Source organism: Physella acuta, unplaced genomic scaffold, assembly GCF_028476545.2.
Source record: "Physella acuta isolate Inbredline_101_S28 unplaced genomic scaffold, ASM2847654v3 ptg000418l, whole genome shotgun sequence".
Classification (NCBI taxonomy): domain Eukaryota; kingdom Metazoa; phylum Mollusca; class Gastropoda; family Physidae; genus Physella; species Physella acuta.
In genome coordinates, this window is record NW_026731937.1 from 36199 (window position 1) to 60000 (window position 23802).

The 23802-nt window shown below is 37.0% G+C and overlaps 1 protein-coding gene across 1 annotated transcript in view; it reads right to left on the minus strand.

The window, feature by feature from the left end:
• LOC131942660 (short stature homeobox protein 2-like) overlaps positions 1-17194 on the minus strand; it is a 37543-nt gene extending 20349 nt beyond the window's left edge. The window contains exons 1-2 of the mRNA XM_059302560.1: positions 16927-17194; positions 9876-10105 (exon numbers count right to left, since the gene is read on the minus strand). Of these exons, the coding sequence (XP_059158543.1) occupies positions 9876-10105; positions 16927-17194 (498 nt within the window). The remainder of the gene's footprint in view (positions 1-9875; positions 10106-16926) is intronic.
• Between the last annotated feature and the right edge of the window lie 6608 nt (positions 17195-23802).

The following is a 23802-nucleotide window of genomic DNA, read 5'->3' on the forward strand; positions in this document are numbered from 1 at the left end:
GGACGCCTAAGAAAAGTTCTTTTGACGCATATGTGGCAGTTTACTTATAGCTGGTTAACTTTACAGTTAACCCATATAACATAACTAAAAAATAATGATTAAATAATAGATCAGTATGTAAAAACCATAGGTCATTATAATAAACACATTTTAACAGAATATATGTTCACTGAGGAATACCATTAATCCATAAATCATGAAAAAAATCTTGGATTGTGACTTAGGCAATAGATTTTAATTGTGACATAATCCATACATTATGACACAAACCATAGATTATGATATATACCATAAAATATTACGATACCCATAAATGGAAATATACCGTAAATTATAACAAAAACCATACATTTTGACATAACCCAAAGGCCATGACAAAAACCATCGATTATCATATATATGCCATAAAATATTGCAATAACCATAAATGGATATATACCGTAAATTACAACATAAACAATATATTTTGACATAACCGAAATGCTATGATAAATACCGTAGATTATGATATATACCATAAAATATTACAATAACCATGAATGGAAATAAACCGTAAATTACAACATAAACAATACATTTTGACATAACCCAAAGGCTATGACAAATACCGTAGATTATGATAAACTCCGGCCGCTAACAACACAAAAACGAATGTTGCCACTGGGTCAGAAATGTTAACCCAAATGTTGCTCTTTCATTTTGCGGAGTTTCCTCGAAAGTTGACCCGTTCTTAGCTCCCTTTTCCTCGCTCCTTTCACTTTCATTTTTACATCTATTTCCGTTTCCGCCCTACTGATATTCTACGTTAATTTTTACACCCCATTCCCTACCCCTTCCTGTTCATCCTACATTTTTTTTTACTAATTTTTTTTATAAAAAAAAAAGGAGAGGGTAATCTGATTAGAATCGTTTGTGTCGCCAGAGTTCCATCCCCTGATAAAATTAACGTCACTAGGTTTTTTTTCTCTCCCTTTGCTTGTGTACGCAATCTTTCAACCCCTTCCGCTTTCGTCCGCCCTAATCATATTAAGCCATTTGGCGCGACTCTGCTCAAACTTTCGCGTCTGCGAGCCACCGTCAAGAAAATCAACAACGAATTCTCCGGGCTATATGATTCTATCGCCTTCTCTTTCCCTTAATCTCTAAATTTAATGAATTATCTCCCCCTTGTCGTCGCCCCCCACCCCCGAAAAGACGGCGCTGTACGCCTAGCGACGTAATGGCGAAAACTTCCGTTTACCCATATTACTACGCGCTGACCTCCCCTGGGGATATGGGGACTACTTTTCCCCTTCACAACACTTTCGTGGCGCGGCATCAAATTAGTCCGTTTTGTCATAACTGAATAAAATTTTTGTTAGTGTAATCGAATTCTGCTATTAGCAAGTGTAAACTCCGTCCCCCAGCCCCTCCTCCTTTTTTTATTCTATCCATAACTTGTATTTTATGCGGAGGGGGGGGGGTACGAGAAGAATGAATTTGGTTTAAATAAAATGTGAGGTCACACAGTAAGGCATGGCTTCGGTTAAGGATGTATGAAATTAAAAACGGTTGTTAATTTTATTTGAGTTGAGTGAGGTTTTGGGAGGTCGAAAATAGAGGTGGTTTTGTTACGTTATCCAAAATGTTGTACTCGTTGGTGGAATTTTTTTGGAGGGGAGCGCATAGGGGAGGGGGGAGGTTCATTTCATATCTTTGGCATGTGGTGATTTTGTTGTTGTTGTTGTTGTTTTTTAATTAATTAATTTAAAAAATTATTTGCTTTTTAAAAATTAGATCATTTTTCGTGTGGTGATTTTATGGTTTATGTTTTAACGAGTGAAATGTAATAATTGGGTGTGTGGTGATTTTATGGGTGGATTAATTGTAGAATGTTAAATAGATGGTTTAATTGATATTTTGTCGTTGATGGGTTGTGTTGATGTGTTAATGTTGATGAAACGTGTGTTGATGTGTGATTATTTGTTGTGCGTTGACTGGTGGTTGTTAATAAAATGTGTGTTGATGTGTGGTGGATGTGTTGTATGGGTGATGGATGGTTGTTGGTGTATTGTGTGTTAATAGACAATAGTTGATAGGTTGTATGTTGATATGCGATTGTTCGTTGGTAGTGTATTAATGTTTTGTTGTTAATAGGTTGTGTTGTTGTTTGGTTGTTGTAAGATCGACTACGACTGAGAAAAGCAAGAGTTAGGAAACATCTTTGATGCCTCAGCAAAACTCCAAGGCTGATCTACGCCTCCACACGCACTACGCCTTAGGGGGCTGGTTAACGGAATTGTGCAAATCTTATTTAAAAGGCTGTTCAATCTTTGCCTTTACCACTTGTGGTATTTCCGACACACACATTGTGGAGAGTTGATAAAAGATTGGGGATATAGAGAGAATGAATGAATGGGTGAATGAGTGAATGAGAGAATGAATGAATGAATGAACGAATGAACGAATGAACGAATGAACGAATGAACGAATGAACCAATGAACGAATGAACGAATGAACGAATGAGCGAATGAACGAATGAACGAATGAACGAATGAACGAATGAACGAATGAACGAATGAACGAATGAACGAATGAACGAATGGACGAATGAACGAATGGACGAATGAAAGAATGGACGAATGGACGAATGTACAAATGGACGAATGGACAAATAGACGAATGGACAAATGGCCAAATGGACGAATGGACGAATGGACAAATGGACAAATGGACGAATGAACAAATGGACAAATGGACGAATGGACGAATGGACAAATTGACGAATGAAAAAATGGACGAATGACTTCTTCATATTAAGCTACTCCTTACGTTAGAAATATAGTTCGTAGCTTACATTGGTGGTTCTAAAAAACAAATAAATGAAACTTGTCAATATATTCTCTAAGTCTGTCTGATCAAGTCTCTCCCCCTCCCCCCCCCCCCCCCCCATCACACACCGAGCTGATAAATGAATGGTACCGTTTCCTTAGTTAGGAGAAACAGAAGAAAAGATGCGTACTTGTTTTTCGTTTTCCCGGAAGGGTCGGGTTAAAAAAATTGTAAAAAAAAAAAAAAAAACTGGCAGTCAAAGAACGCAGCTTTGTTAAGCGAGGTGTGAGAACATTATCGATAATCAAATCAATCTATTTGGTTCATGGGGAAATCAGATTTACCTAACGTGATCTCGTGGCCTGCACTGTTCATCAGTTTTACTGGGGAATCAATGGTGGGAAATAAAAGAGGGGGGGGGGGGGGGTAAAGTGTAGGGGTGGGGGTGGGTCCGGGGCGTCATACGAACGGTGTTGTTGTCTCTGAACAAGGGTCAAGGTCAAGCGGAAATCAGAGGTCATCTTAATAATCTATTGTCAGCATCTTTCGAAAAAAATACAACTGTCTCGAATGTTAGTTTTTTTTTTTATTTTAGTATAACCAATTACAACTTTGTAGAAAGATGTATCTATCTAGTATTTGAAACCATATCACGTTAGTTAAAGTACATATTTTTAGGGTTCAAAGATAGTATAACGTGTACACTTTGTTTTTTAAAACAAAAAGGATAATCATAAAGCAATTAGGAAAGAAAAATAATACTTCTGCTTTTCAATTATTATTATTTTCGACTTCTCAAAAATATCGACAAACAAAATAGTTGGTCAATCGCTTCATTTATAGTAAGCGTATATAAATGCTTATTAGTAGTGATTGCACATATGCATAAATACATATATATATATATATATATATATATATATATATATATATATATATATATATATATATATGTGTGTGTGTGTGTTTGTGTGTGTATGTGCTTGTGCTTGGGTGTGTGAGTGTATGTATGTGTGTGAGTGTGTGTATTTGTGTGTGTGTGTGTGTGTGTATTACAATGACGACACCTACTATGAGAGCTAAGGTTGATATACAACAGCGAGTCAAATTAAAGGAAAGAAAACTTCTCTAAAAGCCGATGCAAGTCTAAAGCGATGCTGTAGCATCAATACATAGATCCTGCGTCACATCTGACCACGTGATTGTCAAAAGGGACTAAGACAGGAACGCCATTGGGTTGTTCTAATGTGCAACAACAAAAATAAATAAAAATTTTACATCTTCTTTTTCGTCATTAACTGTAATGTTGGAGACATTTCTTCCTATAAAATTCAGAATTACGTACTAACTTGCTATTCGCTATATAGGCCGTTGACTCCGATTGTAGCCTGCTTTTCTATTTAAATTTGACTCCACCGCCTTTGTCCAACCAAGAACAAACTACAAAGTAGGCGTCCTGGGGTTCGAACTCAGGACTTTTTAGCAACCATTAGCTTTACCGACCCAACCACGCCGACTGGTATATTGAAAGCCAACACAGTTCCATTACTTAACTCAAAATATGTATAAATATTTAGCTTATGAATAATACACTGTTTAAAAAAGTGACAATATATATTTCTCTTTAGTATATTATTAGCAGAAGAAATTTCGCTTCAATATACGACTGCTTCCAATGTATTACATTGAATGTATACGTTTTAAGAAAGATACGAATGAAGCGGAATAGCTTTTTAAACTAACAAAAGCATTTATTTTATCAAAACATCTTTAACAATGTATATCGATCCACCGAATTTTCATTGAAAATGTTTCGGAATCATTGCATTTATTAAAATATTCATTTCTGAGACACAAGATTCTTCAAAAATAATAACTACCTCCAATGTATATTAATAAGCCTAGACTTAAAGTAAGTATAATTGTTTTATCAATATTTCCCAAACCCCCCTTACACCAAAACCGCAGTATTTCCAACAGATTTTCCCTTGCACGTCCGCACGAAGTATCGCCTTCCCCGCATTTATTGGGGTTTTCAGAAGCCAATTCTCAAAATTAAGCGCAATATTGGAGCTCCAAAGGAACCTATTTAGATAATGGCGTCTCTCAATGGTTGTTGGACGCGGCCAAACCGGCCGCTTGCCGCGCCGCGTCATGCAAAACCCGACAGATAATCTGGCCCCTTTCCAGCGCCTTTTATCTGGTCACGTGGCCGTGATCCAGCACGTGATCAGCTGCGCATGCGCACGGAGGAAAAAACTCGACACTTCCGTTGTGGTTGTGGGACGAGTGAAAGGAAACATAGGAATGCGCGGTTATTAACTGTAATCTTTGCTTTTTAATCATTCTTAGATTTCATCTTAGGAGTCATTTCATAAATCAATTTTCTCCAGCTCAAAGATGGGAAGAAAATTTCGCCATTTTTTTATGAAACATGTTTTGTTTTGTTTTGTTTTTGAGAGTATGTAGGATCTATACGTTAAGTCCAAGATAAATTAAAGAACTTGCGATAGTTATTCGAATTGAAAGGGGTCGGCGTGGTCGAGTCGGTAAAGCTCATGGTTGCTAAACGGAAAAGTCTCGAGTTCGAACCCTCGGACAGATGAGGCTCGTTAGCTGGGGACAGCCACTCTTCTAGGAAAGACAACTCCAAAATCAAACAACTGCTGCCTTGTAGTTTGTTCTTGGTTGGACAAAGGCTATGGAAGTAAATCCAAAAAGAAAAGCAGGCTGAATCGGAGTCAATGGTCTCAATGGCGCATAACCAGTTGACACGTATCCTTAATTGTGAGTGAGGCGTGGTCGAGTCATGGTGATCTATTCGAAAAAGTCTCGAGTTCAAACCCTCTGGCAGATAAGGCTTGATCCCTTCCAACACTAAAAAAAATTAAGAACGAAGAAGAAGAAGAATTCGAATTGAGAAAGTTGTTTTAAATATTGTACGTAGGTAATATTACTAATATAATTCTTCTTCGTTCTTAATGAAGTGTATTTGCATCCAACGCAAGTATTACGTGTCAACATTTTGCGCTATATGGCCCTTTTACTTAGACTTCAGCCTGTTATTTTACTGGAGTTACTTCCAACCTAAAACAAACTACAAGGCAGCAGTTGTTTGATTTTGTAGTTATCTCTCCTAGATGGGTTGCTGTTACTGGCTAACGAGCCTCATCAACCCGGGGTCCGAACTCAGCACTTCTAAATTTAGCAATCTTACCTTATAAATAAGTTAGCAGAGGAGAGTATTTCTATCATCATATGAAGAGGTGGTGTGCCCAGCTGCCTATGCTTTACCTGATGCGAGTCAAGTACCCAACTGACATGGGCGGACTCAAGAAGTCATACGGACTCTATCCTGAGATCCGAACTCGAGACTTTCGGGTTGGCAGTTGTACGCTCTACCAACCGACCACTCCGTCCCATATAATTAGAAACAGTTTTAACCCAATGTAATTAATTATCATAATATCTGACCAGATGAATCACGTAGCAGGTGAAGTAGAGTTCATCTTTTTCTCACTTCGATATATGACTTAATAGTATAGCCAGCCCTATACCCAGCAGACTTTACTTTCCCCGATTGGTGCCAGGTACTCAATATAGTCCTTCAGACTCAAAACAAGAAACAAACTGCCCGTGTGCTCTACTGCTCGAACACACAGTCCCGTTTGTCAATACATATTATACCCCAATACTTTTATACAGTTTCTTCGTATTGATGCTAAGGCTTTTGAAGTTCTTCTAGTGATGCGTACTGAAACGCTTCTATACTGTAGGTCTATACCAGTAAATGACTTTTTCGTTTCAACTAATACTTGTGATAGAAATCCTCTTCAGATTAATCAGACTATATTAATTACTCTATTCTAACCCTAGACCAATTTGTTAAAATAAAATCACGACAAATAGGAATGACAAGGGAACAGATCCTATATTCAAAGGAGCTAATCAGAAAATAAATGACCAACTGAAAATTGGGGGTCTAAAAAAAAAATTTTATCCGGCAATTAGGGAATTAGTGGCCAGATTTTCTGAGCGATGCATGCCTAGGGACATGGCGATGATATGATTCTACAGAGACTGCGCATGACCGGCGGGTGGGCGCGTCTCGTGAAGGTTAACATCGGGCTATACGCTGGGCGTCTTCGGGGGCGATTATACCGTTTGGGTAATAGCGTCATCAGTCACTTTTTGAGATTTGATTTCATTTCTAAGAGTTATCTCGCCTTGATGCATCATAGTAAATGTAATAAAGGGAGTTAATTTGAGAATGTACTTAAAAATATGATTTCATTTCTAGAAATTACCATTCGGTGTTAAAAGATGTATGGGGGAGGGAAGGGGTGATATAATTGAAGTGAAATGAGACGTTATCGTTAAATAGGGCTATAATTAAGACTTAATTTTCTTAAGTCTTTAATCATCAAAGAAAGATTCTTATAATCCGTGTTTCTATCTTCTGTAGTCAGATTTTTTCAAAGATATAATTTGAACATTATTGAATATATTTGAAAAATAGTCCAAAGCCAATTTAGAAACAAAAGCAGGCTGAAATCAAGTCAACGGCCAATTTAGTGCATAGCAGGTTGACACGTAATACTTAATAGGGCTGGTAAGTAGGTCAACAATCAGTTATATGGCTCATGCAGGTTTTATTGAGCCGTTGAACTGGTTGGTGACCTACTTACCAGTCCTATTGTGTTGGAGGAAATTACGTATGACACTAGAATTAAGAACGAAGAAGTTCAAAGCCATTTGAAAGTTAAAAACATTTACGTTTTTAACATCCCTAGCCCTAAACATATCCCAGTCAACAAAAATTTTAATTAAAGGGGGAAAACTTTTGCTCAACCTAACTCTGTCGTATTGTCAGATAGAGATACTATGAGATAGAGATAACATGAGGTGCCTAGACATAGTGCTGACCACACCATCCCTTCATATGCCGAGGTCAAGAAACATATGAACTCTGTTTCATCTGCCCAATGGGTCGCTAGGTCCAAAAAGGAAATTTTTACTTTTTACTTTACTAGCAACGCTACGTTATCGAATAGATATTGCTATTTCAATAATTATGTAACATGATATCATTCTGTAATATTATCATATAATAAGTATAAATTATATGTATGTAACATGATATAATTTCTATAATATTATCATATAATAAGTATTAACTATAATTATGTAACATGATATCATTTATATAATAGTATTATATAATACACTATCATACAAACTAATAAAAGAAAAGTATTATCAGTTAATTCACTTTGTGGCTATGCCTTGATGACACACCATATACCTAAAATTATGCTCCTTGATTCAATATTAATAAAATAACGGACATTCCGCTAGTAATGCTAATAAAATAGCGGGTATTCCCGTACAAGATATGCTCCCCATTCCCTAGACAGGTCCGACTGTGTATTTCCCCTTCCCCCGAATTCCCCACCCCACAAAAAATTATTCCACACTAATTTCCAATTCTTCTATTAACGGAATCCGTTTAAATCACCCCCATCCCCCTCGAAACAAATATGGCCGACGTCGATGGCTCGGTCACGAGGTCTATCCCGAGACTCTCCCGAGACCTTCTCTAACTCGATTGGTCTCTCGTCACTTCCGTTTCCCAAGGGGAAGTAATAAGCGTCTTGTGAATTATAAATGGACGATACGACTGAAAGCGTTTGCGGTATGAACGATTACACGTTATTTTCTTTTTCCCTACCGGTTTTTTAAAATTTAGAAATAAAAATTATCCCAGAACACGAGGGTAATCTTTACCCATCTGTTTAAAATAAAATTCAAATAAAAAAGTCTTTTGGTGCGATTAGATTAATATTTATACCCCTCGTTATTAATTGACTGAAATGTGATTATCACATTTTAGAATGTTATTTTAATTACGTTATCTATATAATAATAGCGAGCATATTTACAGTGCAATAAAAAATGGTTTATAAATAAATTCGAAAAAAATAAAGATTTGGGAAGAAGGTTCAATAAATTTGTAGGCCGAAAATGTTTCTTCGTATGCTTTGGTTGATCCTCCATTTGTTTATGTGAAAAATGCTTAACGCCAGTATGGTATCGTTTTTATTGCCAAGGCTAAATCAGAGGTGTCTGTTAAGTACAGGTAAAGGGATCATAACAAGTAGAAAAATATATACAGTCTAGTAAAGCTATTTTTTTTCAAGATTTGCATTAGATAAATAATATGAAATTGTAATAATCAATAAAGGAATTATATATAGGTGTATATATATATATATATATATATATATATATATATATATATATATATATATATATATATATATATATATATATATATATATATATATATATATATATATATATATATATATATACATGGTGTATTTGGCAATTTACATATTGCAACTCTTAACCATAGCCATATGATTGACACCACGGGGAGACACCAAGAGATGACAAGTCATCCACCACCCCAACCGACCAGTCACCACCGAAATAGTCAGTCCCACCCCCCACCCCCCCAACCTAAATGACTAGATACCACGACACGACCAGTATCCTTCCCTATCACACCACCACCAGTCACCCCACACACTCACAGACACACATGACCAGTATCCTCCACCCCCACCCCCCACTATAATGACCAGTATTTCCCACAAACACCCCAGTATTTTCCAGCCCCCCACCCACCCTCCACCCCCCACCCACCACAACCACTACCCACTAACACGACCAGTTTCCCCGCCCCCCCCCACACACCAGTATTCTCCACCCCACCCCCACTAACACTACCAGTATCCTCCCCCCACACACACACAACCCAGTATCACCCACCCCCACCCCCACTAACAAGACCAGTATCCTCCCCCCCCTTACACACACACACATAACCAGCCACACCCCCGACACGACAACTGCACCCACCTGCACCCGCGCCTCCGACAGCCCCAGCCTCTGACTCAGCTCCTCCCTCATGAAGGCGTCCGGGTAGTGCGTCTCGTCAAACAGCCTCTCCACCCCCCCACCCCCCACCCCCACCCCACACGACAACTGCACCCACCTGCACCCGCGCCTCCGACAGCCCCAGCCTTTGACTCAGCTCCTCCCTCATGAAGGCATCAGGGTAGTGCGTCTCATCAAACAGCCTCTCCAGTTCGTTCAGCTGCTCCAGGCTGAAGTTCGTCCTTGACCGTCGCTGTTTGACCTTGGGCGGGGCGTCGACGTCATCGGCGTCGTCGCTGAGCGCTGACGTCAGGCACTGTCTGTGTGGTGATTTGACGTCACGTTTAACTATGACGTAATTAAATAGAAAAAAAATATTATAAATCAGTGTTTTAGTCACATTGGAGAATCAGTTATTTCTATATTGGAATGAAGAAAAAACATCAATTTTACCGAGGTTTTTTTCTTTATAAGAAATGCAGAAAACTGCATTAAATGATTTAGGATTTTGAGAGCATTATTGTCTTTGCGGAACAATTGGAAAGTTTTTTGAACAATAGAGACCAGTGTTTCTTCCAGGCATCTTTTCGTCTACCGCCACACCCCCCCCCCCCCCTCCCCACGAACGAAATAGTATTTATATAGAAAATAGTTACTTTTACCAGTGTCCGCCCCCCCCTCGAAAATTTCAAGTGCCCCCCCCCCCCGAACTCCTGGAGAAAAAAAGTCTCGAAGAAACACTGATAAAGACGGCGTGGTCGAATGATGGAGAGCTAGACTGCTATTCCGAAAAATCTAGAACTGTATCCCAGTCTCGAGTCAGTAGGACGTCCATGAGTTCGCCCAGCTCTGATGGGTACCTGACTTATGTTGGGGAAAGTCAAGGCATCTCGGGATAGTGCTGAACAAACCGTCACTTCATATACCGATACCAAGAAACATGAACTCTATTTCATCTGCCCAATGGATAGCTAGGTCTAAAAAGGAACTTTACTTATGCACTGAAAGGTTCGAAAGGTTACTTTACTTTTATTTTCTCAAACATCACTAATGATTGGAATTTTTTCTCAGGCTTCTTTCAATAATCTAAAATTTTCCAATAAATTTTGTAAATTTTTGTATCCACGCATGGTTAGTGCTGAGTCCTGCTGAAACCTAACGCTAACCATAATCAAATCTTCACACCACCATAACACAATATACAATTTACGTACATCTAATAAACCTTATTTATTTACCGTCAACTAATTCATTTATTTATAACGCCTAAAAAAGAACGTTAAAAAATTCATTTTTACTTACGCCTTAATACCTTTAATTAATCAATTAGGGTTAACTAATTCATTAATGTATGGAAATATGAACATGTAATTGACTCCAAAAATGTAGCAGTGTGTGGGATCATTTGAATTAATTACACTTAATTAAACGCTTGCTATGCTGGGTGCTTTAAAAAAGAAAACCTTCGCAGATCGTTAAAGCGATACGCCATGCGAGTTTGAACTAAGTTGTTGTGTCTGGAATCTAGGACATAGTGACAGGAATGTTCATGCCAGAATTATATGGGGGGGGGGGTGCAGCACGCTTCTCTTTATAACTCCAACCCCCCCCCTCACACACAGAGACTTGTACAGTTTAAACTGTACTGGGTGACCTGCGTGTGTTTGTGTTGTAAGTAGTATATCGTCTAAACCGATCAGTTTCCTTTATATGTCTCTTTGGTAGCCCCCCCCCCCCTCCAAGAAGTTTGTCTACCACCCTCCAAACGAAATAGAATTTCATCCACCATCCCTGCGAAAGTTTAAAGTGCGCCCCCCCCCCCCTCAAACACACACTGATTCCGATACAAGATATGCTCAACATTTCCTATATATATATATATATATATATATATATATATATATATATATATATATATATATATATATATATATATATATATATATATATATATATATATATATATATATATATATGCAGACACCCAATAACAAAGAATCTTTATAGGTCGTTAACTTTAGACAGCCCTTGTGATAGCCCTTTGCTTTAACCCGTGAACATTATTGTAAATGTACTGTAAATTTATCTGTAAATGTATCTTTACATCGTGCAGACATCCCCGGCAACAGCAGGACTCCGGGTTCCAGCCCACACAATCGCGGGGAGGGGAAGACACGGCTAAACACACCGGCAGTCCGCCGGTTTAGATCTGTTAGCCTAATTAGAGGGGGTGACCTCTAGCGGGCGACAACCGGCGCTCGTTAAGGGGCCCGCAACCCTGCAATCTTGCACTAATGGCTGCTAATATCCGGGCTCTTATTATTATTACCGATAACGCTAATTCACGCGCTGGACGAGGCTTGGGCGAGATCTTAAAATCACATGGTAGGAAAACACGTGAAAAGATGTTCACGACAAAAAGGACCGAATAGAAATTCTATGCAAAGCTAAACGACTTATATAGAAGAAAAAAAAACATTTTTAATATCTTAAAGCTATGTACATTGAGCAAAACTCTGAAATATACCAATAAAAACTTAAAAACACATTTTTAAATTTAGTATTATCAATTTTTGTGTTAATGTATAAACCTTTAAATTATATATATATATATATATATATATATATATATATATATATATATATATATATATATATATATATATATATATATATATATATATATATATATATATATACATATGTAAATACAATTATACATTATATAAATTAATATAAAGTTATATAGATATAAATATATATGTATATGTATATATGTATACATTTATAGAAATTTATAGAAATTTATATTTAAAGCCTATACTTTAATATTTATATGAATATTTCGTTTTTTTATTTAATTCTTTTAAAAACAAATTTGAAATTATTTTTTTGAAATGGTTAATTCATTACTTAAATAGGCCTAGTAGCACATGTTAAAGTTCCAAGTTTTAAATATATAGCTCATTTACTTAAAAAAGGGAACTATATCTGCTGCTGTAGATCTACAAAACCCAGGAAAAATCTGTTTCCAGCGGACCCTTTTCTCAGGAGCCATCTTATTTCCGCCTCTTCTTGGAATCAGAGCGTGCCGGAAGTGAGGGCAAATTTGCGATATCATTTTATTAGAGAAATGGGACGTTGCTCAAATCAAAGATTAGCGGGGCGTTCAGAGCCGGGGGCGGAGGGGGGGTGGAGTGGGAGGAGAATGTGAGTGGAGTCGGAGGAGATGTCTAAATGGGGGGGGGGGGAATAATTGTAGGTGAGTTCTGTACATCATTTCACGTGTCCCTTAACCCCCCCTTTTTTTTCCTCTTCACCCCCCCCCCCCCCCCCCCAACCGTTGTAAAAAAAATATTTTTATTTTTTATAAGCGCACGTCACTTGGGCAAAGATTTGTTTACTTTAACAAGGGAAATCACTCTCAAAACTGGTTTATTTACTTGAAGACAAGTTGAAGCTCGATTGACATGTACTTTTACTTTCACTGATTATCTCCACGGTGATGTCCGTATAGACAAAAGGGGTTGTGTGTGGGGGGGGGGGGGGGGTATTGGTTCATCTCAATCCTCCACCCTCCCAGCTCCCATGTATAAAATATACAAATGAATATATATATATATATATATATATATATATATATATATATATATATATATATATATATCTAATATATAAAGCTCAGTTCTGTAACGTGTGGCAAAAAACAAAAAAGTTTGTCGTTGACACTTCTACGGATTTAAGTGTTAGATTTTTTATCGTGCTCAAAGTCTAAATTTACGAGTCAAAAAATTACCATTGAAAGTCTTTAAAAACAATTTTCATTCTATTTACTTAGAAGAATAATTTTCAATTATGAACGCGACATAAAATTTTTAAAAAGTGTATCGACGTTTATAAAATTTCTAAAATTGTGTCGGAAATGTATTGACTGCAAAGTTACTTCCCTTTAATGAAAAATAAATCCTTAAGAAGAGAGAATTAACATTTTATTACTTTGTTTTTGGTGTTAAGAAAAAAAAAATAATTACACAATTAGCGGGGATTGATTAAGTGCAATGTCGTTAGGTATTTTTAACACTGACTTTTATTTATTCTATACACTGAACATACTGTTCAATAATTATTATTTTTTTTTTAAATCAATAACATTTAATAAGCCAGGTCCTACAAATCATATACGTTTATTTCTTTCCATTTACGGATAAGCTTGGAGTATTATCATTTTTGTTCACTAAATTGAAACAGGCGCGTCCGCCGGCGCCCCTGCACGGTTTGATTTGGCACCCTGGGCTATCATGTGAGCGCTATGCTGCATAATTTTGTTTTAAACAGTGCGATAGACTATGGGTAAGAAAGGTTACTATCAGTGTTTCTTCCAGACTTTTTTTTCCGGGGGGACACTTGAAATCTTCGGGGGGGCGGTAAACTTTCTTCGGGGGGGGGGCGGACACTGTTAAAAGTATATATTTTCTATATAAATTATGTAAATTTCATATCGTTCTGGGGGGCGGTAAAAATTTTTCGGGGGGGCGAAGCCCCCCCGAAGAGATGCCTGGAAGAAACTCTGGTTACTATAGTCTTTAAGTGAATCAAATCCGGGCGTCCTCCGGCACCCCGACAGGGTGCTATTTGGCGCCCCGGGCCTTCCGGTGTACGCTATGGTATCTACGTTCGCGTGAGTTCAAAAGACTATAAATAAGTTATGCACTATAGGCGTTTACTAAGTTCAATCAGGCGGTGACGTCATGGTGCGTCCTCTGGCGCCCAGACAGGGTGCTTTTTGGGGTCCCGGGCCTCCCGTGTTCGGTTTCGCGCCTACTTTCATTAAAGTGAGTGCAAAAGACTATGAATAAGTTGGGGTACTATAGTCGTTTATTAAGTTGAAGTAGGCGATTCAGCCCCGTGAGCACTTTGCGTTTATATTCGCGTTAGTGTTTTCTTTGTGTTTAGGTTGGGTTTGCGTTAGTGGTTGCGTTTTGATTTGGTTCGTTTTTGTTCTTTCTTTTTTCGTTTTCGTTTGTGTTTTATTTTCATTGGGTTTGTGTTTGTATTTGTGTTTGAGGTTGGTTTTGCGTTTGGATTTGGTTTGTTTTCGTTTGTTTTTTCTTTTGTGTTTTTTTCTTTGGGTTTATGGTTGGTTTTGCGTTTGTATTTGGTTTGTTTTCGTTTGCTTTTTCGTTTGTTTTTTTCTTTGGGTTTGTGTTTGTGGTTGGTTTTGTGTTTGGATTTGGTTTGTTTTCGTTTGCTTTTTTCTTTGTGTTCGTATTGGTGTTTGTGGTTGTGGTTGGTTTGTTGTAAGTTTTTGTTTTCGTTTGTATTTGTAATTGTGTTAGCGTTATGTTTGCGTTTTGTTGTTTTGGTTTTGGTTGGTTGTGGTTTGGGTGGGCAATGCCGGGTTTATGATGATTACTAAACACACAGGTGATGGTCTTTAACAGAAGGGTTTTTCACAGAAGCCAGAGCAGGGCCTGGCCGGGACGGCTAGTATATATATATATATATATATATATAATTAAGTGATGATCATTATAAGTAGAAGAGATGAACATCCAGGAGCTATAGCAAAAGCTGGGAATCTCTATAGGATTCTAACCAGGGCTGGACTAAGCGAGACACGAATAGAACTAGTTAAATTACCGTGTGGGGTTCAAAAAAGTTAAACCATGTATGTGGTTCAATAGGTTAACCCTGGGGGGGGTTAATAGGTAAACCCTGTGTAAGGTTCAGTAGGTAAACCGTGTGTGTGGTTCAGTGGATACTCGTGGATGGGAAGGATGTAAAGGTGGTTGAATGGATGAATGGATTAAAGGATGAAAGGGTGAGTGATAGTTCAACTGATGGATGGATGGACAAGCCGTCGTGGTGGATGATTGGTGGACGGGTGGAGCAGAATGAACAGCTTGACGAATGAACGGGTTTATGCACGGATTGTTTGAAATATTGTCAGACGGTGATGAATGATTGTATCGATAAATGGATGATCTGATTGATTAAAGGCTGTGTTATTTGATGGGTGGATAGATGAAATATATGATAGATAACCCGAGGGGTTGGGGAATATGTTGATGGAATTGTTGGAATATTTTATCACCTCGTCGTTCGACTTTGAAAAGAAAGGAAAACGATAACTAACCACCCCCCTTTCCCCAAAAAAAAAGTTAGGAAAATGATAATTAATCCCCCATATATGATTATTTGTTCAACTATAGTTATAATAGATGTATTGTTTTGTTACTCAAATTTAAGAAGCTATGTAACAAAACTTGGAAGTTTTATACTTAGTAAAACTGACTGGACAAAAAGAGTTTGTTTTTAGAAGAATTTTTTTTAAATGTTTTTGTTAAGCGCACGCCAGTATTGTAATTGTAAGTAACGCGAAAACCAGTAGCTAAACTCTAAACCTTATCCTTGCACATGTCTAAAGGTAGACTTAATCCAAACAACACTGGGTAAAATTTAACTGTCTCCATTATTTGGCACAGTAAATGTGTATGTGTGTGTGTGTGTGTGTTTTGCATGTTTGTGTATGTTTGCGGGTGTATATTTATGTGTAAGTGCGTGTGTTTGTAAAACAAAAAAAAAAAGGCAAGTAGGCTTTATAACCACGAGACAGTGGAAGTAAAGTTCAAGTGTTTTAGTGACCACGGCATATGAAGGGATAGTGTGGTCAGCCCAATGGCTAGCCGCTTTTATTTTCCCTAACGTGAGTCAGGTATCCATTAGAGCTGGGTGGACCCAGGGACGTTCTACTGGAGTTTACCAAGAAATCGAGAATTTCGGGTTAGGAATCGAACGCAATACAATTCGACCACGCCGTGAATTGATTTAACCATAATCCTAAGTAAAAATGTAACTATTTCCGTTATTATGGACTATATATGTGCATGTGATTGTGTACAAGCATGTGTTGTGCGCTTGTGGGCGTTACTGTGTGTCTGTGCGTGGGGGGGGGGGGGGGTTGAGCGTCAGTGTGTGTTTGTGTATGTAAGTGAGGGTATACGTGTTTGCCAGTGTGTGTTTGTGGGGTTTTTTTTATTGTTGTGCGTGTGTGAGTTTGGATATTTGTTGGTGTGTTTATGTATATGAGTGCGTATGTACACATGTCCATGTGTGGAGGGGGGAGGGCGACATACATTAAACAGACATACATCAAACAACCAACATACCTGAAGCAAACTCAGCCGCTGAGGGGGGCGGGCAAGACGACTCGTCTGGCACGTTATCGATGTCGATTTCATCATCATCATCGTCGTCATCATCGTCGTCGTAGTGGTGGTCCTCGTACCTCTTCTCGCTCTTGATGGCGCTCAGCTTCATCTCCAGCGAGACGCAGTCATCGACCTTGACCTCTTGGTGACGATCTGACCCTTCCATGGCGCTCTTCGCCTCGCAGTTCTCAAAAGACTTGTGCACAAACTGTGTGAGTTCTTCCATTGCGGATGGATAAACTTCGTATGGCGGTAATAGCGTCCGATGCGCATTCAAGAAATGCCAAGAAAAGTTTGAATTTTTTTTCTAACTATGTTTCAAAGAGTTTTTTAAAAACGTAGCACACAAAAGATTTGCTTCTAACAAGTTAGAGTTGTATATTTTTAACAAAAATATTATCTTTATTTTGTAATTCCTCCATGAAATAATCACATAATTTTTATAAAAAAAAATAACGTCAAGTTCTTCCTGTGGATTCAATTTTGAAGTTAATCGAGTCTATATTTAGCTTATATACAGTTTCAATTATTTAGCTTCCTGAGAATTCTAACGAAGACATTGAGCCGAAACCTCATTTGTTGAAAACCTGCTTATGTCTTCAAAGTCTATAAGATGTTATCGATGCGTATGTCAACACATATTGTGCGTTTTAATACTCAAATCTACTCGAAATTAAAAACACCACCTTCATTACGTATCTTACAAGTACCAAATAACAGCCAAACAATATTTGATGATATATTTTCCAATTGAATTCTTTGATAAGCTAATGAATCGTTTTATGATAGATTCCGTCCTATCAACAAAACGCAGTATTTTTTAATAAGTCGAATTTTAAAAAAAAATAATGTCTATACGTGTTTGATCTTTCAACATTTTAGAAAAAAAAAATTGTCTGCAATGTCTCAAAAGATTTGTCTGAACTACAATTGACAACATTCGTCTATACCAAAATTGACAATATTCGCCAGTAACGCAATTCACCACATTCGCCTGTACCTAAATTCGCCGAATTCACCAAAAACAACACGAATGTTGTAAAAAATAAATTCTATTTTTACTTCTTTGATAAACAAACAATACCAATTACCGTCAGTTAATATAAATTATCCACTATTTTCATTGCCGTCTTTTTTTCTCTAAATGTTAAGTATCATTTCAATTGCCCCTAACCGTCTTTGGGACAAGTGAAGGAGAACTCACCTGATTCGGTGACCTCGGCATATGAAGGTGGTCAACACTATGTCCAGTTTCTCTACAAGGCCTAGCTGTTTATTTTGAATGTCATTATTACATGACCAATGTTTATTATGGCCACCGCTGAATTGTGTTCAATTCTTTCATTATTTTTTAAAAATCATTTTTTGTTCAACCTTCAAACTTGAAGAAAGATATCTTAAGAAAGCAAAAAAGCTATCTTTTAAAAATAAAATCGCTTATATATTCTAGATTTATATTTCGTGTTATTCTTCATCAACCGAGTTTTAGGGTATAAGGGATGGGTGTATCAAAAATATAGGATTACCCTCCCCCACCCTTCTTCAAGGTAATGGCACCATGCATATTTTATAACTTTTTATTTATAACAAGTCCATTCGCTTATGATGTCCAATAATGACCATTTTATATAATTAACTTTGTAAAAGATTTATTTGTAGTTTTTTGGAATTATTTAGATAAATATTTACCAGATTTGTTCATTTAAATGAAATGATACTTCTGTAAAAATTATTTTTCTAAATTATCTATTACTCAACCTTACAGTTGCATTAAAGATAGACCCGGATTGCTCCAAACGACCACAAGATTTAACGGATAAAAGTTATTAAAACTAAAGCTACGTGTCTTTATGGGACCGCTGGACTAATGAATATTTTTAAAAATGGTTAATAGAAAGTTGTGTAACATTGCAGCTTTTTAAAAAAATGTAACAATCAAGTTTCCAACTTCTTAAAGCACTAAAACGTTATTTTTAAACGCATACGAATTTTTTAATATAATAAAGACAACCTTTAAAACAGTTTTAATGGCAATAAATTGTGATACCCAAACACAAGTTGAAGCAAGCTTGAATTCTTACATTTCTTACACATATGCTCTAGATCTAAGTAGAAATTTTAAAATATGGATACTAATCGAACTTCTTTAGTTTTAATTGTTACATTCACGATTTGAAACATATATATAATATATCATTCAGATCTACAATTAAAATATCGCTCTATCAATACGTTTAACACTATTATCCATAAAAAATAAATAATTGACATCGATAATTATAACTGTATAACTGTTTCCGGAACTTTAAAATTACTCACGAAAACAAAATATTTCGAATACTTTAAAAACAAATTGGTCACAATACAATTACTACAATACCTGATCTTAAATCTGTTCTGAAATTTTCACATAATTTTTGTTCGTGTTACGAGTAATTCTAGCGAAGTCGTGACGTAGAATCATCACGTCTTGTGTTTAGGTCGGGAACTTTGAAAATAATTCACGAAAACCAAATATTTCGAATGTTGAAAAAAAAACTTGTGGTCACTATAAAATTACTAATTACTACAATATCTAGCCTTTAAGCTGGTCTAAAATTTTCACATCAAGTGCGAATATGGAAATGTGGTATATCAGGTATTTTGTTTTAGGCTTATGAATATAACGCTATTCCCATAGCTGTTTGTTTACTTATATAGACATGTGTTTACTGTTGTATTATCTGTTTAAATTAATTCTTTAAAAATGTAAACACTTATTTATTAGTTTGAAATTAAAGAATATTTTCCTGAGAAACTAATTTGGAATTTTCTAGATCTAGTAATGTGTAAAACATTCTACTTTGGACTATTTTTGGTATATTTGTTTTCAGTTTTGTCAAATATATACGACAAACTTTAAAATTTATCAAGTTAATCTATTTTAATTATTTTAAAAGAAAAACGCACGCATGAATTTTCTGTAAGTTTTAAATTACTGTAAAGGTAGATCGTTTTTAGAATGAATTATTACCGAAATTTTTATTTTAAAATTTTATTTAAAAAAACAAAATTAACTAAGAAATTGACATAACAATAACATGTACAGTATTGCTCTTTATATATCTATATTAAATCAAGGATTTTTAGAAATAGATATTAAAATACATTTGTTATTCCCTCGTCTGTATAATTACAATTGATAAAAAGTATTATAAATTTGTTCATGTAAATCTCCACTTGAAAACTTAATTTGTACCGAATAATCCACACAAAGATGAAAAACACAGTCTGTCTTTTGATCGCACATTAAATTTAAAAAAAAAAAACACAGTATCACAGAAATTCCTGACCCACCGTGTAAAATGTGGTTTGGTGATGTCGTCACACCGTGGAAGATGTGGTTTTGTGATGTGTTTTTTCCCCCCACTACTGCTCCACTAGAGGCCACACATTGTTTGAATGGCTCAGGCCGTGTGTGGACGGTCGCCCCACGCGCGCTAGAATTTGTACCCTTTCATGTGTGAGCGGAGACAATTACATGCGTCAACCGGCCAGGGGAGGGGGTGGTGGGGTGACCGGCCAGGGGAGGGGGTGGTGGGTGACCACGTACAGATTGGGGGAGGGGGGGGGAGTTATGTTGTGCCTGTAACAGGGAGGAGACGGGGGTGTCGGTAGAGGTGGCTGGCACTTGTAAAGAAACAAAAATTTTGTTACAAAAATTATCGTTAATAAACATTCGCATATTTGTTAATTAATCTGTTAGGAATATAACTCCCCATCTCTTAATCCAATTAATTAATTAATATCAAAACGAGGTTTAATGTTTTTAATAATATACAAATGAAATGTTTATAATTTGTTTTTTATTCAAAATATCAAAATGTATTTTCCATTTAAAATACAAAGACTTTGAGCAAAATCTGGATAATATTTGAAGTAAATTATAAATTAAATTGATAAACCATAATGGCGGTTCTACGGTAATGGCGCATGCGGTGAACTTCAGACTTTGGTCGCCTACCTATACATATATTTACGTAGAGCAAAATTTAATGTCGCCCAAAGAGGACTAATCTATATCTTAGTTAATGATACAGCCCCCCCCCCCACCCAATTAAAAATATATTTTTAAATAAAATATTTTACTTTATACAGATTGCGTTACAATACGCATTATATGTGTAATTTTTTTTTCAATTTCCTTACTATTTTTGACAAATAATACTAGCTTAAAATTTTAATTCTAAAGTTAAAAAAAAATAATTCTGAATACAGTTGGTGAATAAGGCTGAATGCAAGTCAAAAATTTCTGGAGGGGGGGGGGGGGGGGGCGCCATGTTTTTTTTCTCGCCTCTCTCGGTCGCAGCACGCGGTAATTAATTAAATAAGTTAGATTCTCCCGGTTCGCTAATTGCCAGCTCCAACATTTACTCGCGCGGGCCCGCGATCAATAGGCGCCCTAGACAACGTCTCTGATTGGCTGCCGGGGTGGCCGCGCGGACGTCACGAGCCTCGTGATTGGTCACGCGACTGACGGCCGAAGGGAAGGCCACCAGCAGCAGAAACGAGGCAGATTTTTGAGCGCTAAGACGTGGCCAGGATCTTATAGGAATATTCTCCTCACCCCCCCCCCCCTCCTCCCTCCTCTCCTGGCACCCGCGGTAACAACTGGCGTCTGCTACCGTGATATCACGTGGCCTCAAGAAATCTATAATGGGAGGAGTTAACACGTCTAATGATCGGTAAAAACCCACGATGATTACCGGGAAAATCCGATGATTAGGTTTTTTAAAGGAGTGAAGAACAATCCAACAGGCGCCCGATATGCCGGGTTTCACCAAGCTTGCTGTAAGAATAAATAGCTGGCAGTGTCAAATGTGTTTTGGTACTTCTCGTATTAAAGCTAGATACCAAACTTCAAGCATCGACAAGATTGTATTGGGTTTTGGAGTGAGCAGATCCGAATAAATAAGGAGGTTACAGGGGGGGTGTAGATGATATAGAATGGGGGAAAAGTCTGAAAGAAACACTGAGCTCGAATCCCGGACTCGAGTCCCTGAGTCCTCCCCAGGGCCAGCGCTACCTATTAGGCGAACTATGACGTCGCCTAGGGCGCCATTCCTAGAAGGGCGCAAAAAGGTTTAATCGCTATTATAAAAAGTACCTAATAATTAATAACTTTGATTATCTTTTATAAACTATAGATGGTAATATAGAAAGGAGTAGCAATAAATTTCGGTGCCCTGTACTAACTATCAATTTTGCACCCCCACCCCCAAATTAGGCCTATATAGGCGTTGGTGAAAATGCACCCCCACCTCCTTAATTTGGAAAGGTCGGGGCGCTTTTTACCAGTCACTTGGTCTTTTTATTTTGGTGTCACATAATTGAAGTTGAAAACTTTTGGTGTCACATAATTGAAGTTGAAAACGATTAAATAAGCTCGTATTCTAAATTTCGAACATTTCAAACGGTTATCTAATTTTAATGTTGATTTAGTAATCGCTCCAGCGCTTGCAGGGGCGTAGCGACCCTTCCCGGCGCCCGGGGACAAACTTTCGATTTGCACCACCCCCCTCCTCAAGATTTCTATTTGCACACCCCCCCCCCTCAAGATTTCGATTTGCACCCCCCCCCCCCCCCAACTTTCGATTTGCACCACCCACCCCCCCCCCCCCCCCAAAGCTTTCATTTTTATTTTTCCAACCCATTTTGGCGCCCCCTAAGGTCGGCGCCCGGGGACATATGTCCCCCCCCCTCGCTACGCTACTGAGCGCATGACGAGGCGTTCCAAAACACGTGCAATTTTGGTTTTTTAATACGGCTTGTAAGTCTCGTTTTCTCTGACTTTAAATTAGAAATCTGTATAGAGTTTTTTAATGACGGAGTGTTCAAAGTATTTTACTTGTTTGGTAAGTTTTGATGAATCGTTTAGATTTGGGAGTAACGATAGAAGGCTGTTACTGATATGGTTTCGTAGGTATGAAATATCGGTTCTTGAAGTGTTAAAGAGTCGAATTTTTTATTTGGCTTTTGTCGTGTAGTTGAAGATCTAGTGGAGTCTGATTGGTAGTAGAGAAATGATAATGTAGGTGTTGAAGTATCGTCGTTCTGGAGTTAGGCAGTATTGAGTCTTGTGATATTAAGGTATCGAGTCTAGTTATGTTTAGGTATCAAAGTTTAATATGTGTTGTGAATGTAGTAGAGTATATCGAGTAGTCGGGTTTATCGTACGTTAGATGATTTAAATTCAGAGTGAAACACACTACAAAGAAATTTTGACGTTCCCTAGCTGAAAAATCTTTAGTTTTTTTTATAGGAATCTATTATACCACTCTTAAAGTATTCATATATAATATTATATAGGCTGGAATTTATAACTAACCGTAAACTTTGTTGTTTTTTTTTCAATTTTTTTATATTTAATCAATAGTTATAAGCAATATAGCAGTATCTTAAAAAGTTACCTGTATTTGTTTTTTTTTAAAGACGTCCCTCTATTTAGGGGATCCAAAATTTGTGAATTAACTCTGCCTTTAAAGACTATTTAAATTATGTCATCAAGATTGACTAGAAGTATGTTATAATAAAGCTAGCATGTTTAGACTTTCAAACAAAACCTACAGTTAAGTAGTCGATGAGTAACATATCTTATTTTGACACGGCTATATAGTTAATATAAAAGATATTTTTATAATTATTACCTAATGAAATTTATAGCGTTTTATTGTGTTTTTCAAGCATATCTTAGTTACACTTGGTTAATTTAGCTATTCATGTAAAGTTATTTCCCTTGAATAAGATTTTGGTATTTGTATTTCCGAATGGGAGATAATTCGTTGTTTAACTTTA